This window comes from Lithobates pipiens, unplaced genomic scaffold (assembly GCF_037356315.1).
Source record: "Lithobates pipiens isolate NorthernLeopardFrog02 unplaced genomic scaffold, aLitPip1_a1.2 Scaffold_22, whole genome shotgun sequence".
Classification (NCBI taxonomy): domain Eukaryota; kingdom Metazoa; phylum Chordata; class Amphibia; order Anura; family Ranidae; genus Lithobates; species Lithobates pipiens.
In genome coordinates, this window is record NW_027507784.1 from 55,065,621 (window position 1) to 55,081,785 (window position 16,165).

General features: G+C 43.2%; 1 protein-coding gene across 1 annotated transcript in view; it reads left to right on the top strand.

Annotated features, from left to right (window-relative positions):
- Positions 1-16,165, top strand: part of ITGB6 (integrin subunit beta 6) — a 219,059-nt gene that overhangs the window by 88,457 nt on the left and 114,437 nt on the right. Inside the window, exon 2 of the mRNA XM_077447603.1 lies at positions 14,618-14,694. Within this exon, the coding sequence (XP_077303729.1) occupies positions 14,634-14,694 (61 nt within the window). The 5' untranslated portion in view covers positions 14,618-14,633. The remainder of the gene's footprint in view (positions 1-14,617; positions 14,695-16,165) is intronic.

The following is a 16,165-nucleotide window of genomic DNA, read 5'->3' on the forward strand; positions in this document are numbered from 1 at the left end:
GATACCTGGAAGAAGTTGGACACTCCGTACTACAGGGGACAGCGGTGACTTCACTGGCTCCTGTATCAGGTAAGTGACACATAATGGGCTACTATGCGATGCATAGTAGCCCATTATGCTTTACCTTTGCAGGGAGACAAAGAAGTAAACCCATCAGGGTTTACTTCCTCTTTAATGCATAGAGTGCATTAAGATAACAAAAAAAAACTCTGCTTTTACAATCACTTTAAGGAAACTCTAAGCCCCCTTTCCCACCGAGGTGGTTTTCAGGCGCTACAGCGCTAAAAATAGCAACTGTGTAGTGCCTGAAAAAACTGGCCCCTTTCACTCCAGTGTGAAAGCCGGAGGGCTTTCATACTGGAGTGGTGCACTGGCAGGACGGTGAAAAAAGTCCTGCTAGCCGCATCTTTGGAGCGGTGAAGGAGCTGTGTATTCACCGCTCCTACCCATTGAAATCAATGGGGCAGCGTGGCTATACCCTTTTTTAACTCTTTTTCGGCCGCTAGCGGGGGTTAAAACTGTCCTGCTAGCGGCCGCATGCCATCGCTAATACGACGGTAAAGCACTGATAAAAATAGCGGCGATTTACCGCTGACGCCCGCACCGCCCCAGTGTGAAAGGGGCCTAAACTGTATGACACAATTACTTACATTTCTCCATACTCAGTTGCTAGCTACTGGAACCCAAAGCACCCACCAAGGGTTTCCTACTGAGTTCTCCAGGTTCTCTGTGCAAGAATTGTTGCTGCCATCCCAAGAATGAGCCTGAAAACAAATATATTTTAATCTTTGTCTTTCTTCAGTTTTGTTATTTATTTATTTTTTCTATCTTGTATATTAATCTTCACCAGTAGGTGTATAATTTTTTTTGTTTACAAACGGTTTTTATTATGGAAAAGGTCAAGGTATATAAAAAATTACAATGATGGAGCAGGTGTATATAAAAATATCTTTAACAGTGAGCATTGTACAGGAAAAGTGTATGGTTATAATCAGTCCAATGTAATGGAGAGAAGAAAAAACAACAATTGCATGAGAATCTGTCATTCTTAGGCCGGGTTCACACCGCTGCGATGCGGGAACGCCGCGAATCCGCGGCGTTTTCCCGCATCGCATTACTCCCGCCGGCAGTTCACACTGCCCTATGCGGACGGCTTGGAGTGTCAATGATATGTTAATGACACCCCCAGATCCGTCTGCATATCGCAGTGCGATCTGCCGACTCGCACAGGAATCGGATCGCATGGTGTGAACCCCCATGCAATCCGATTCTGTTGCGGACCAAAAAAAGGGTCCCGTGCGAGTTTGCTGCGGGAGCGATGCGAATTCAGCCCTACTATCTGTATGGCTGAACTCGCATCGCTACGGAGATCGGATGTGATTTGCGGTGCGAATCACATCCGGATGTCCCCCCGCAGCAGTGTGAACCCAGCCTTAATGAATTACTGGATGCCTAAAATTGCCTGCATTGTTTGTTTATTTATTTTTCAAAGCAATTGTTTTTTAATTTCATTTATGCCATCATAATTATGTCCAATTATTAGTTTATTCGATAGCTATGTAAATTAGAAACAAAGGCAGCATAAGGTGTGGTGCAAGCAGTTTAATTGCAAGGTTATTTGTGATGTTCTGGGTGCCTTATTTTTCTAGACTGGGGCTGCTGTCTAAGTGCCCACGGCTGCCCCATATCTTTTAGGACCCTAAGAACACCCATGTCCACACCGCCAACCCATGGATAGATAATTACCTTCAACCTATTTTGATGGACTCTGCAGTGGGTATTGAGGAGTGCCAAGTACAAAAGTTCATATAACTTGTAGGTCTTTTTGAAACGTTTATTGGTTAAGAGCATCAAATGTAGCCAACATTGAGGAGAGCCTAGTACAAAGGTTTGTATATTTTACAAGGTCTTTTTGAAATGTTAATTTGGTAAGAGCATCAAAGACAGCCAAGGTTGACTGTATTTGATGCTCTTAACCAGTAAACTTTTCAAACAGACCTCTAACCGACATGCAATTTTGTACTAAGTGCTCCTAAATATTAGCTGCATTTGATGCTCTTAAGCAATACACGCTTCAAAAAGACCTCCAAGTTATAAGAACATTTGTACTAGGCACTCCTCAATACCCACAGAGTTTAATGTGCTCCTTTTGTCACAATCAGAGAGATAGCAGCCTAGGACCATAACCAGGTCCACATACACTATACCTTCATCACAGATCAACTCCTTTGAAGGAAGACACACTCCACCGTATGTCCATCAGAACCAAGCCTCACTTTTGGTCCAGGGCTATTGCACACATCAGACACCTGTTTCAATAGATAGCTTGCATTGTTAACGTCAAAAAGGAGTCGAAAGGGAATAATTTGCGTATAGAGGTGTTTGTGGGGTCCCTCTGAGCCCAAGTTGGCCTTTTCCCTTTTTTCCTTCACCTGCTCTACTAATTTCTGGTGCTTATCTTCTCTCTCAGCTTTATAAACCATTTCACACCAAAAAAATTCCATATGCCAACTTCCCCCACACACAAGAGCCATGGTAGCATGCATACGTATGCATAATGATGTATGCCCTAGCTATGTCTTATTTTACATTCCACTTAGACTAAGATTTCTTTGTAGAATTTGTAATGACATTTGATTTTGTTATTTCCTACAAAAACTTATTGAAACAGAAAATGAATGGCTCTTCACCATCAGCCATAACTGGATGCCGTAGGTGAAGTTACTTGTAATGTCACTCACTACAAGCGTAGCACTACCCTACAAGAGCCACTGGTAATTTGTTCCTATTTCCCCCACTCATAGCATGCTCTGCCAGGCACAAGGCATTTTCAGCATTCATCCCTTGGCTGGAGAATCAGTTTAAGTGTTTCTTTTTAGGGTTTTATTGAACAGGAACTTGGATAGGGATGGAGAGCATGGGATATCCTGAACTGTAGAATTAGAGGACTTGCTATGCTTCTGGCTGCTCTGTACAAAATGTAGGCTGTATTTCACAACCTTATGCACTATACTGTTTCTTGGCTGACTTGTACAGCTCCTTGCTATATTGCACAGCTCCTGGCTGCACTGGGCACACTCAGGCAGTATTGCCAACTCTTGGCTGTCTTTCACAACTTTTGGCTGCACTTGCTTGCACAGTCACTTCCCCACTGTGTAGCAGCATCAAACTTGCTCACTCCCAGAATAGTGAAGCTTTCTCACACCTGCTCTCCTGCTCTCATCCAGGCTCTCTTCAGTAGGCCCCCAGCTTAGCTTCTCCTCTCTAGCTCTCTTTCTGCCCCAAAGACAGAGCCCCCAGCACAGGGGGTCTCCTTTACAAGGCTGGACCCTGGAACCCTGCACTCTACTGCCAGGCCTCAGACTATTTATAGGCTATCCAGCCACCTACTGGACATGCCTCTCCAGGGATTGAAGTTCCACAAATATTTAGGCTGCCTGCTCACCCTCCCACTATACTTCTAGAGATTTCCAGAAGACAGCGGCAAGTAGCAGAACAGCAGCCTGACACTGAAGAGCCTAAAGCAATCAAACCCGGCTCCAATGATTACAGAGGCGCTAACTAAATTAGTCTAGCAGCCTACTCTAAACTAGGAATATCCAAAGCATTTTTAAAGTCCATACTAACCGATTCATCTAATCAAATTCCTACTATTACTTTACTCATACCATGGATATGTAACTTTCAGGAAGTCTCCACAAGCTTAGTACGTGAACCATGGCACAGTTTGACAAGGGATTATGATAATACAATGAACATGTATACCTCTGTCAAAGTCTCCTCTGGTTTATAAACATGATCCCCTTCTCTTGGAGGCCTGCGTCTTATCTACATTGTACATCTACTGATCTGGTATGTACATACCATTAGGAAATATGTCACCTACACATGGAATGTAAAGCAAGTATGCAATCTGCAGAAAGGATTTATAATCTTAGCATATTTTATTTAGACAGTACACAGTGAGAAAACAGCATAGTGCAAGCTGCATATGAGTTATAATTTTGTATTTGTGTATTGGTAGAGTGTTGGGCAAATAAAGAGGGAAGACACAGTTGGTAAAAGTTTTTGTCTTGGCCAGGGGTCTCCCAATTTTTGAGTACGAGGGTACAAATATTTGCGGGCTGAAGAAATTCCAAATAAGCATGAACATTAATAATGATCAAACAAAAATAAATTCAGCCTGCACCCTTCTCAACAGAGCCCCCCTTTACATTAGGGTCCCTATCAGTGTTCCTCCTTACATCTGGCTCCCCACCGATGTACATGCTAACATCAGAGTCCCCATCAGTGTCTCACCTTACATTAGAGACCCATTGAGTGTCCCACCTTAAATTGGAGACCCCACAAGAGCCCACACCCTTACATCAAGGTTCCCTCTACAACAGAGTCCCCCATCACTTCCCTAACTTCCCTATGTCACCTCTTACATCAGGGTCCTCATCAGAGTCATTATTTCAAGGTTCCCATGAGAGCCCTCCCTTACTGTTTGTGAAGGTGGGGGAGCAGAGACACCGCACATCAGGTTTTGGGAGGAGGAAGAGACTGTGCATATCAGCAGCGGGGCAGATAAAATATTATAGTGGGCCATGGGCTGTATTTTGGTGATCACTGCTCTCATTTTCTTTTCTGTGTACTCTTGTCCTGACAGGGAATAAGCCCTGGTTCACACCAGTGCTATGCATTTGCATGCACACAAAGGGGGTACAGCAGCTCAGTTATTTGAATGAGCTGCTGTACTCATAAGAAAAGCACAAGTCCCCAACCCTTTTTTAAATTGTGCCACACCTAACCCCATTAGTAGAAGAAGACAATCCGCAATTCCATACATGCTCTTTATTATCTTTAAATTTATTGATACTCCATAAAACACACTTGTGGTACAGCAGATATTGGTGCTCCAGGTGCTGATGGGTGGAGGTGCCATTAAGAAAAAAATCAGACAGAGGTTCTAACGCTTCTCCACTCTATCCAAAATTAAATAAATGAATGTGAGATTTTCAATGAAAAGAAAATATCAATTTAAAAAAATGGGAGTGTCTGACTTTACAAAAGCAGCCATACTGTTTGAAGGACACTGAGAAAGAAAGGACCAACTGCTCAGGAATGAAAGTCATTTCACAGATAGGCAGTCGCCATTATAACCACCAACATTTTTTTTTACTGGTGTGTCTCTTTAATAAAAGTCTTGTAGAATCATCTTTCCAGGAAGGTTCCATTGAAAGAATAAGTGAAAGGTAACCTCTCCCCGCATGCAGGAAATCCATTAGCTTTTCATCTGTATATCTTTAAGATCAGCCCAGAATGTTCCACCCTGTCAGGCTCTTTATTCTCAGTTAGTTCAGAGTTATCGGTTGACAAATGCGTTAATAGGCTCCGTATCTGTGATCATGGCCAAGTATCGGCTAAATCACTTGTTCTGCAGCTTGTTTTCCGAAAGAAGGAACAATGTGGGAAGTCTGTAAATTAAAGGTCTCACAAGGATCGAATAGTAAAGCCAACTGAACTTTCAGTTTCAATTAAATACATGCAGGTGCATCAATTTCTTCAAGTTTCTTTTCTAAAGTCCGCGTTTTCGCTTGTGCTGCCCTCTGAAGAGCAATGCATGTAAACTAGGCCTTAGAAAGCAGCCACAACCTGATTAGAAAAGCCTGTGGTGGAACCCTTGTTTTCTCTGTAGAGGTTCCACGTGCCCCCTGTTGAGTTAGAGCTAGAGCTCTCCAATCAGAGGACAGAATGAGCTTTGCTGACTAGTTTAACTCATAAGGGGGTGTGTCAGTCCACTGCTACCATACAGGAAGGTAGGTTCCTTCTCTGCAGTGGATAGGCTTTTCTACTCTGTTGTGGCTGCTTTCTAAACACAGTAAACTTTAGGACCTTGAACACCCTATGTCTTGGTGCACCTGGCATCTATTTTGTTGATTTACCGAGTAACCTAAAAATTCCATTTGGCTTTTAAGCTCAATTCCAGAAAACTAAAAAGTACTCCCTTGCAGTGAGACTGTGCCTGCATTGCAAGGGTTAAAGTTAAAAAAAAAATCCAAAAAAAAAAAAACATGCTAAATGTACCTGCTCTGTGCAATAGTATTCCCTTTCTTGGATCCCCTGCCGACACACTAGACTCATCCTCTTCTGTATGTGCCACCATAGGAAGCTGCTTCCTATGGAGGCACACATGCAGGCTCACTCCCTAGCTGGGCTCTGGGTGTCTGTTGACACACACAGTGTGTTTCAGCCCTGTCCCCTGCTCTTACTCAATTGATTTTACTGACAGCGGCTCCCTCTGCTCCCAGCCAAGCCTGTGGGAGAATGGAGAGAGGAGAGAAGACCTGCAGTCAAGTACAGCGCTGGATTGATACGGGACTCATATAAGTATATATGGGGGCTGGGGCCAGGGGGTAAAGGCACTGAAGGTAGAAAACCTTATGACTTTAGAAACACTTTGACTGCTAATTTAGTCTAGGGGACAGTAAAAACAGTTTTACTTACCTGATCTCTTTCGTTCCTGCAGTGTGTAGGCAGATGCACGACAGGTGACACACTACCGCGGTGGCAACGGTTGTTGAAGAGGAAATTCAGAGGAACAGGGTTCCTCTATGGTTTCCTGGGTCACTTGGGGAGCTATCCTATTGGATGCTGCCATCCTATGTGACTCTGGGATCAGATGACATGTCTCCCCAAATCATCACAGACTGTGGAAAATGTTGCATTTCATTTGGAAATCAAGGTCCCAGAGTCTGGAGGAAGAGTGGAGAGGCACAAAATCCAAGTTGCATGAAGTCCAGTGTAAAATTTCTACAGTCAGTGAATAATAGGGGAGCCATGTCATCTTCTGGTGTTGGTCCACTGTGTTTTATCAAGTCCAAAGTCAGTGCAGCCCTCTACCAGGAAATTCTAGAGCACTTCATGCTTCCCTCTGCTGACCAGCTTTATAGAGATGCTGATTTCATTTTCCAGGAGGACTCTGCACCTGCCCACACGGCCAAAAGTACCAATACCTGGTTTAATGAATATGGTATCACTTTTCTTGATAGGCTAGCAACCTTGCCTGACCTAAACCCCAGAGAATCTGTGGGATATTGTCAAGAGGAAGATGAGAGACACCAGACCCAACAATGGCGAGCTGAAGGCCGCTATCAAAGCAACCTGGGCTTCCATAACACCTCAGCAGTGCCACAGGCTGATCACCTCCATGCCACTCTGCATTGATGCAGTAATTCATGCAAAAGGAGCCCCAGCCAAGTACTGAGTGCATGCTATACTGCACATGGTCATACTTTTCAGTAAGCCAACATTTCTGTATTAAAAAGTTTTTTTTTATTGGTCTTGCAGTGCCTTGAAAAAGTATTCATACCCCTTGAAGTTTTCCACATTTTGTCATGTTACACAACCAAACACGTAAATGTATTTTATTGGGATTTTATGTGATAGACCAACACAAAGTGTCACATACTTGTGAAGTGGAAGGAATGATAAATGGTTTTCAATTTTTTTTACAAATAAATATGTGAAAAGTGTGGCATGCATTTATATTCAGCCCGCTTTACTCTGATAACCCTCACTAAAATCTAGTGGAACCAATTGCCTTCAGAAGTCACCTAATTAATAAATAGAGTCCACCTGTGTGTATTTTAATCTCAGTATAAATACAGCTGTTCTGTGAAGCCTTTTGAGGTTTGTTAGAGATCCTTAGTGAACAAACAGCATCATGAAGGCCAAGGAACATACCAGACGGGTCAGGGATAAAGTTGTGGAGAAGTTTAAAACAGGCTTAGGTTATAGAAAATATCCCAAACTTTGAACGTCTCACAGGGCACTGTTCAATCCATCATCCGAGAATGGAAAGAGTATGGCACAAGTGCAAACCTACCAAGACATGTCTGTCCACCTAAACTGACAGGCCAGGAAAGGAGAGCATTAATCAGAGAAGCAGCCAGGAGGCCCATGGTAACTCTGGAGGAGCTGCAGAGATCCACAGCTCAGGTGAGAGAATCTGCCCACAGGACAACTATTAGACGTGCACTCAACAAATCTGTCCTTTATGGAACAGTGGCAAGAAGAAAGCCATTGTTGAAAGAAAGTCATGAGAAGTCCCATTTGCAGTTTGCAAGAAGCCATTTAGGGGACACAGCAAACATGTAGAAGAAGGTGTTCTGGTCAGATGAGACCAAAATTGAACTTTTTGGTGTAAAAACAAAACGCTGTGTGCGGCAGAAAAATAACTATGCACATCACCCTGAACATACCATCCCCACCGTAAAACATGGTGGTGACAGCATCATGTTCTGGGGATGCTTTTCTTCAGCAGGGACAGGGAAGCTGGTCAGAGTTTTGATGGAAAGGTGGATGTAACCAAATACAGGGCAATCTTGGAAGGAAGCCTGTTATGCCGTGTACACACGGCCAGACTTTTCGACAGCAAAGGTCCGACGGAACAAATACATCTAACAATTTGACCACGTGTGGGCTTCATCGGACCTTTGCTGTCGAAAAATCAGACACACTTTAAATTTAGTACATGTTTCAAATCTTTCTGACGGACTCAAGTCCGGTCGAAAAATCCGTTCGTCTGTATGCTAGTCCGATGGATGGAAACTGATGCTAGGGCAGCTATTGGCTACTGGCTATGAACTTCCTTATTCTAGTCCTGTCATAAGTTGTCACGGTTGAATCCGTTGGACTTTGATGTGATTGTGTGTAGACAAGTCTGATTCAGTCCGTCGAAAAGTCTGGTCGTGTGTGTGCACGGCATTAAAGACTGCAAAAGACTTGGGACTGGGACAGGGGTTCATCTTCCAGCAGGACAACGACCTTAAACATACAGACAAAACTACAATAGAATGGTTTAGCTCAAAGCATATTCATGTGTTAGAATGGCCCAGTCAAAGTCCAGACCTAAATCCAATTGAGAATCTGTGGCAAGTCTTGAAAATTGTTGATCACAGACGCTCTCAATGCAATCTGACAGAGCTTTAGCTATTTTGCAAAGAAGAATGGGCAAAAACGTTACTCTAAAGATGTGTAAAGCTGGTAGAGACATCCCCAAAAAGACTTGCAGCTGTAATTGCAGTGAAAGGTGGTTCTACAAAGTATTGACTCCGGGGGGCTGAATACAAATGCTCCTGAGGATCATGGCTGTTCTGTTTCATAAACGGACACCTTCTTCCACAAGAACTAAGCATTCAAAATTTTTTCTTGTTTCTTTGTTTGTTTGGATTTCAAAACACTTAGTCTATACAAGATGTGTTAAAAGTACAATATTAATTAACTTTCCAATTAGGAGACTATTTCCAAAAAAAGCAAGATAATACCAAAGCTTGTCACAAATCTTAAAACATAAAGTGGAGATAATTAAACCCATCAATATAACTGTTTCCTAAAGAGCTACCGTACATTCAAGGCATGCCATGAATAATAACTGTCAGAGTTGCTTGTTCTCATAACTGTCAAGCCATCAAATTGATCACATGTGCAGCACCATGGCAATTGAAGTTCAAACAAAAGAAGATAGGAGCTTGCCTTTGCTTGCCTTGGCTGTAAAGGACGGGAGGGTTTAGTTGTTCTTTAAAGACAATAGTGGTTTCAAAATTCTGTCACCCTAATATTCTTCTAGATGAAGGTTATGGCTTGCTTCTTTCCCCAGATAGTCTTTTACACCTAGGAGTTATTGCAGATAATATGTTTTTTTTTATTCTCTCTGTAAGCTTCCAAGATCTAAAATATTTCAATAGATTGTCAAAAAGGAGACTTTTCATGGTTTTATCAGACTCTCTTAATTCTGTTGCTCTCCCTCTCTGACACTCTGCTTCAAAAGTTACTCTTTCAAGTTCCCTGCTAGCTCATAACAGTTTACTTATGCAGTTTCATACTCACCCCTATTAGTTGGGTTGGTGAATGTTAAAGGCCAACTCCTTCCCAAACTTTTTTTGGTGCCTGTAAAAGAGCTTTTATACTAACCTCTCTCATTCTCCTTCTGATCCAACCCTACATGCTCCTTAAGACTCTTTGGAATTCAACACTTCCATGAGCACATGACATGGCTCCATCATCTGACCTCTACATCTATGTTGAGTCCTGTAGTAACATAGAGGACTGATGGATGGAACCATGGTGTGCTTCAAGGGACATAGGCATACTACACTCAGGACCGGGACAAGGGGTGGGCAGGAGGGGAGGCTGCCCCTGGTGCAATGACCCTGACCCTAACCCTAAGGCCGCGTACACACGTGGGGACTGTTCGCCCAACTTTGTTCGTCAAACAGTTTGAGCGGACAGTCCGCTCAAAATTAGCATGGACGGACTTGGCCACACACGACGAACGAACAGTCCGCTGAAACTTGCACGATGACGTGAACGGCACGTACGACAGGACTAGAAATACGACGTCCTATACACTGCAATGCAACCTTCGCCATGTAAATCCTTTCTGAGCATGCGCGGAACTTAGTTTGACGAACAAGCCTACACATGGGCGGACTGTCCGCTCAGGAAAAGGGGTGAAGATAAATAGACTTGGCGCTATACCTTCTCCATGCCAATTTATATGTTTAAAACTTTATGAGATATATTTTCCAGGATGCTGGCAATTAAATAAAATTATGAAACCAATGAATGGCAATTGCTTGCCATAACCACTACGAGTGCAAGTGCATATAAATTACATGTGCCACAGGATATATACTGTCATCAATTAGAAAATATTAAAATGCAAGTGAAAAAATATAAGTGGAAAAAATTCAAGTGAAAAGATTGGGTAAGGAATGGTGGCTAATTCTTTCCTAATGGTATAGTGACTGTGCTTGGTCTGTGATAAAAAATTATGCTGAATGCAATCAAAATGAACTAACGTGACAACCAACACGCTGTGACAGACATAAAAAGCAGATAACCATGTATTGTGCAAAAACCAATATAAAAACCAATATGAAAAAACAATATTAAAAATATTAGAAAATAATATTAAAAATATTAAAAATTAGAATTAACATTCATAGTGAACCATATATATTTTTTTGGATTGTGAATAGTCTTTATAGTGAGTGGCGTGATCCTCCGTGCATATAGGGAAGGAAGGGGGGTGGTGATATTCAAACAGTGTTTCCCGTGTTCAGTGGTTACTCCAATAATATGCTCTCACCGGAAAAAATACCCCATCCGGGGTGGATCGACCTTCACAATATCAGCTATTGTGTCGCTTCTCTGGCTTGCTTCTGGTGCGATAATGGGGGTCTCTCGTTTTTCGGTGAGTGTAGTAAACCACATGTATTATGTCAAAAGAGAGGCATATCCATAGCGTGATACCGTTTAAAATATATATTTATTAAAGAAAATAGATAAAATCTACTTACAAACGTAGATATTGCAATGGCAGTAATAGTACAGCGTTCAGGCAGGTTTAAAAGTCCCGCTCAGCTTCCTGGTTAGCGCTAGAGGTGTACGTCGTATGGCCACGCCCTACGCGTTTCGTCACTCAGACGTCATCCGGAGCGGGACTGTCCGCTCAAACCAAGTTTCAGCGGACAGTTTTACGGAATTTCCGAAAAACGTTGTTCGTCAGACTGTCCGCTGAAACTGTCCGCTGAAGCCCACACACGAGCGGACTGTCCGCCGAAACACTGTTCAGCGGACAAAGTTGAGCGAACAGTCCCCGCGTGTGTACGCGGCCTAAGGGAAAGGGGGACGCAGTTTGGCATCTTTGCCCTGGGCGCTGGGTGACCTTGTCCCGGCACTGACTACACTCCTAGAGGTTTACAGAGGCTGCTAGGGTTGCCACCTCATCCCTTTAAAACTGAACACATATTAATTGCACAGTTTCTGTGGCTGATTAAGGTGATAATTAAACTCACTTGGTGCCTTATCTGCATGAAATTAGCCTCAAAACCTGTGTAATTCATATGTGTTGGGGTTTAAAGGGATGAGGTAGCAACTCTAGAGGCTGCAGTACTGGAATAAAGGAAACATTGGAGACATGAGCCATCAGAGATGAGTATAAAATCTCTGCTATTGCAGGCACTTTTGATCTTGATTTTTCTGGGAACTGAGAGGGTTACTTTTGACCTCACTTTTTGCCTCGGCAACACAATGGGGTGGATTTACTAAAGGCAAACAGATTGTGCAATTGCTCCAGAGCTTAGTAAATGAGATGAAGCTTCATTTTACAAAGAATACCCAATCACATGTAAGGAAATTCAAATAAAAAAACACATGCTTGCACATGATTGGATGATGGAATTCAGCAGAGCTGTGCCTGATTTACTATTCTCTGGAGCAGGGGTCTCCAAACTATGGCCCTCCAGTTGTTCAAAAACTACAATTCCCATCATGTCTGTGAATGTCAGAATTTTACAATGCCTTAGTTTGGGCCACAGTTTGGAGATCCCTGCTCTGGAGCAACTGCAGAGTGTGCAGCCGCGCATTGGGGCAATGTCTCACTGCCTGTGATTAGCGCAGCGCTGCGCTGACTTCCTGGCGGGCTCTGCACATGGACCATACGAACACACCTGAGCTCATCCTTATCATTCATGGCTTAATGCAGTGTTTCTCAACTCCAGTCCTCAAGGCGCTCCAACAGGTCATGTTTTCAGGATTTCCCTCAGATGAAACAGCTGTGGGAATTACTAAGGCCCCTTTCACATGGGACAGATCAGTAATGATCCGCCCGTGATGATCCGCTCGCTCAGCGGGGATCGCTCCGTTGTCCCCGCTGAGCCGGTGGCGGACAGGGTGGTCTCTGCACACTGTGCAGGGACCGCCATGTCAGCTCTCCTCTCTCCTCTATGGGGGACCGTCTGTCCGTGTTCATCCGATCCGCTCTGCAGACGGATAGAAAAATAGGATTTTCCTCCATCTGCAGAATCGGACAGTAGCGGAGGGGGGCGATAGAGGGTGTCTGTGGATGTTCATTCGCAGACACCCGCTATCCCATAGGGATGCATGTATGTCTGTATTTCATCCGCAAACGGATGGATGAAATACGGACATACTGTCTGCATATGTGAAAGGGGCCTAAGGCATTGAATCTGATCAAATCACCTGTGCAAAATTATGAAAAGCCTGAAAACATGACCTGTTAGGGCACCTTGATGACTGGAGTTGAGGAACACTGGCTTAATGACAAATTGACTGAGTTGCTTGGTTTTAGGTTAATGCATATAGTTATGTCATTGTTTTACATAAATGTAAAGCAAAACAATACATAAAAATCAAATTTTTGCCAAAAGGTTCCTGCACTACTTCAAGGCGACGTCAGGGGCAGACTGACAACTCATGGGGCCCCCGGGCAATAGGAGATTATGGAGCCCCTGGGCAATAGGAGAAGAGTATGGGGCCCCCGGGTAATAGGAGATTATGGAGCCACACAGTATACACACACACATACAGTATACACACACAGACACACAAAATGCCCACACCGTATATACACACACATACAGTATACACATACAGTATACACACACAGACACACAAAATGCCCACACCGTATATACACACACATACAGTATACACACACACATACAGTATACACACACAGACACACAAAATGCCCACACCGTATATACACACACATACAGTATACACACACACATACAGTATACACACACAGACACACAATATGCCCACACTGTATACACACACAGAATACACGTGCACACACTGAAAAGGCACTGGAGAGGCGGGGCAGCTATAATCTTGGGATTTTTAAAAAAACACAGATTTTTACATACTGTCCCTGGTTTTAATGAGGCTGGCAACCCTGATGGGGCCCCTTGGTCAGTCCGCCCCTGGGCGACATCTATCCAACTTGTGCCCATATACTTTTCTGTAAGTTGCCTCCAAGTCAGATCCTCATCTTAATTGATGTGGTTTGGATCCGATATCACAGGAAGATTACACAGGAATTCCCTGAAGTTGCTTCAAAGTCGCCTAGGAAAGTCGCACGGTCATTTGCTGGACTTTCAAGTCTCGGCAGAGTGAACCAAGCTTAAAACAGATAGGGGTGGCAGCAAAACCACTTATTTAATAGAATGGGGAAGGAGTAGAACATTTATTCAGTTGTTAGAAATCTCTGTGACTTCTTGACCCAGCCAACCTCCATATTTACTCTTCAAGGAGTATTAAAAAAACGATGCACGCCCTCTAAAGAGACCAGATAGTCACTTCAGCTGCACCGAAGATCTGATCGTATCTGTCTTCCAGCATGATTAAAATACAAGGAAGATGACATTCCTAGAGAGATTTGTGAGGATGAAACAATGTGATGTTCAGATTAGAAACTTGAGCCATGTAGGGAGAAATGCCAGCGCACTGTACAGGGCTGTCACTCGGGGCCTTCCCCTCTTCTCCACTTTCTTAGGTAAGGATACCTGCAATAACAAGGAAGTGGGCGGGGTTATGCTGATAGGTGTTTCTACCTGCTGGGCTCTCATTCCTTACAAGCTCTCGCTCAGCTCATTCAAGCCTGTCTGGTGTGGATTGTAATACATTCCATTCCTGCTTCCGATTCACGAGGAATTTTTGTGATTATTACCTGTTCTCACGTATAGATCCCACTTCATCTCTACAGGCCCGAAGACTAGTTAATATTGTTCCTTTCTCGTTTTTTTTTTCCTCCATCCAGCCAGAAGTGAAAACGAATGGGGATTGAACTGATTTGTCTCTTAGCATTCTTTCTGCATGGGAAAAATCATGTACAAGGTAAGACCGAAGTTCATTATTACCACGGGGTCGTAAAAATACCATTCGAAGCGTCTGCGATATGAATAATGTATACACGCCCATTGTGACCAGCACTGTATTATTACTATTATTATTTCCTGTTGTTTCTGTTGTATAGGCTTCTGCCATGAAAGGCCCGCCGTTACATTAAATCGTTTTGAAATGTTAATCTTTAATGGCTGCGAACACTTAGCGAATGCTGGAGGCTCATTGGGCGGGGTATTATTTCCATTGGTTACATCCAGTAATGCATCATTTGTGAATTTGCCATTTTTTGTGTTTGTGTGTCATGCCAACATTAGCCAAATTTTTCATTTTACACACAAAAATTTTGTTTTTATATAAAAAAAAAAAATTTGAGCTTTTTTTTATTGCTGTTATGTTTTGTTTGTTGTGATAATACAATTTTTTGTCTTTATTATATTACTGTTATGTTATTATCATGTTATATTCACTGTAGACCTCATTCACAAGACTGGAATGTCATGGTGCAGCAAAGATGCTGCAAAAAAAAAATCTGTTCCCGCGAGCCCAGGTGTGTGCCAACAGCCGTAGAGCGGGTTGGCACACACAGCTTTACAGCCAGCGGTCACCTATGCTTAGTCACAGATAGTCCCTTGACTCAGGCTCTTTGTAAACAAAGGGCAGTGCCGGGATAAGGCCATCCGGCGCCCATGGCAAAGATGGCAAACTGCGCCCCCCCCTTCCCCCTAATGTTAGGATCAGGGCCCTCACATCCCTGCAATAAAGCAGTGCAGCAAACCCTCCTGCTCACCCCTTGTCCCAGCGCTGCCTCCTAGCAAAAATCCTTTACCCTTCATATTTCCCCCCCTAGCAAAAATCCTTTACCCTTCATGTTTCCCCTCCTAGCACAAATCCTTTACCCTTCATATTCCCCTCCTAGCACAAATCCTTTACCCTTCATATTCCCCTCCTAGCAAATATCCTTTACCTTTCATATTTCCCCTCCTAGCAAAAATCCTTTACCCTTCATATTCCCCTCCTAGCAAAAATCCTTTACCCTTCATATTTCTCCTCCTAGCAAAAATCCTTTACCCTTCATATTCCCCTCCTAGCAAAAATCCTTTACCCTTCATATTTCTCCTCCTAGCAAAAATCCTTTACCTTTCATATTTCCCCTCCTAGCAAAAATCCTTTACCCTTCATATTCCCCTCCTAGCAAAAATCCTTTACCCTTCATATTTCCCCTCCTAGCAAAAATCCTTTACCCTTCATATTTCCCCTCCTAGCACAAATCCTTTACCCTTCATATTTCCCCTTCTAGCACAAATCCTTTACCCTTCATATTTCCCCTCCTAACACAAATCCTTTACCCTTCATATTTCCCCTTCTAGCAAAAATCCTTTACCCTTCATATTTCCCCTCCTAGCAAAAATCCTTTACCCTTCATATTCCCCTCCTAGCAAAAATCCTTTACCCTTCATATTTC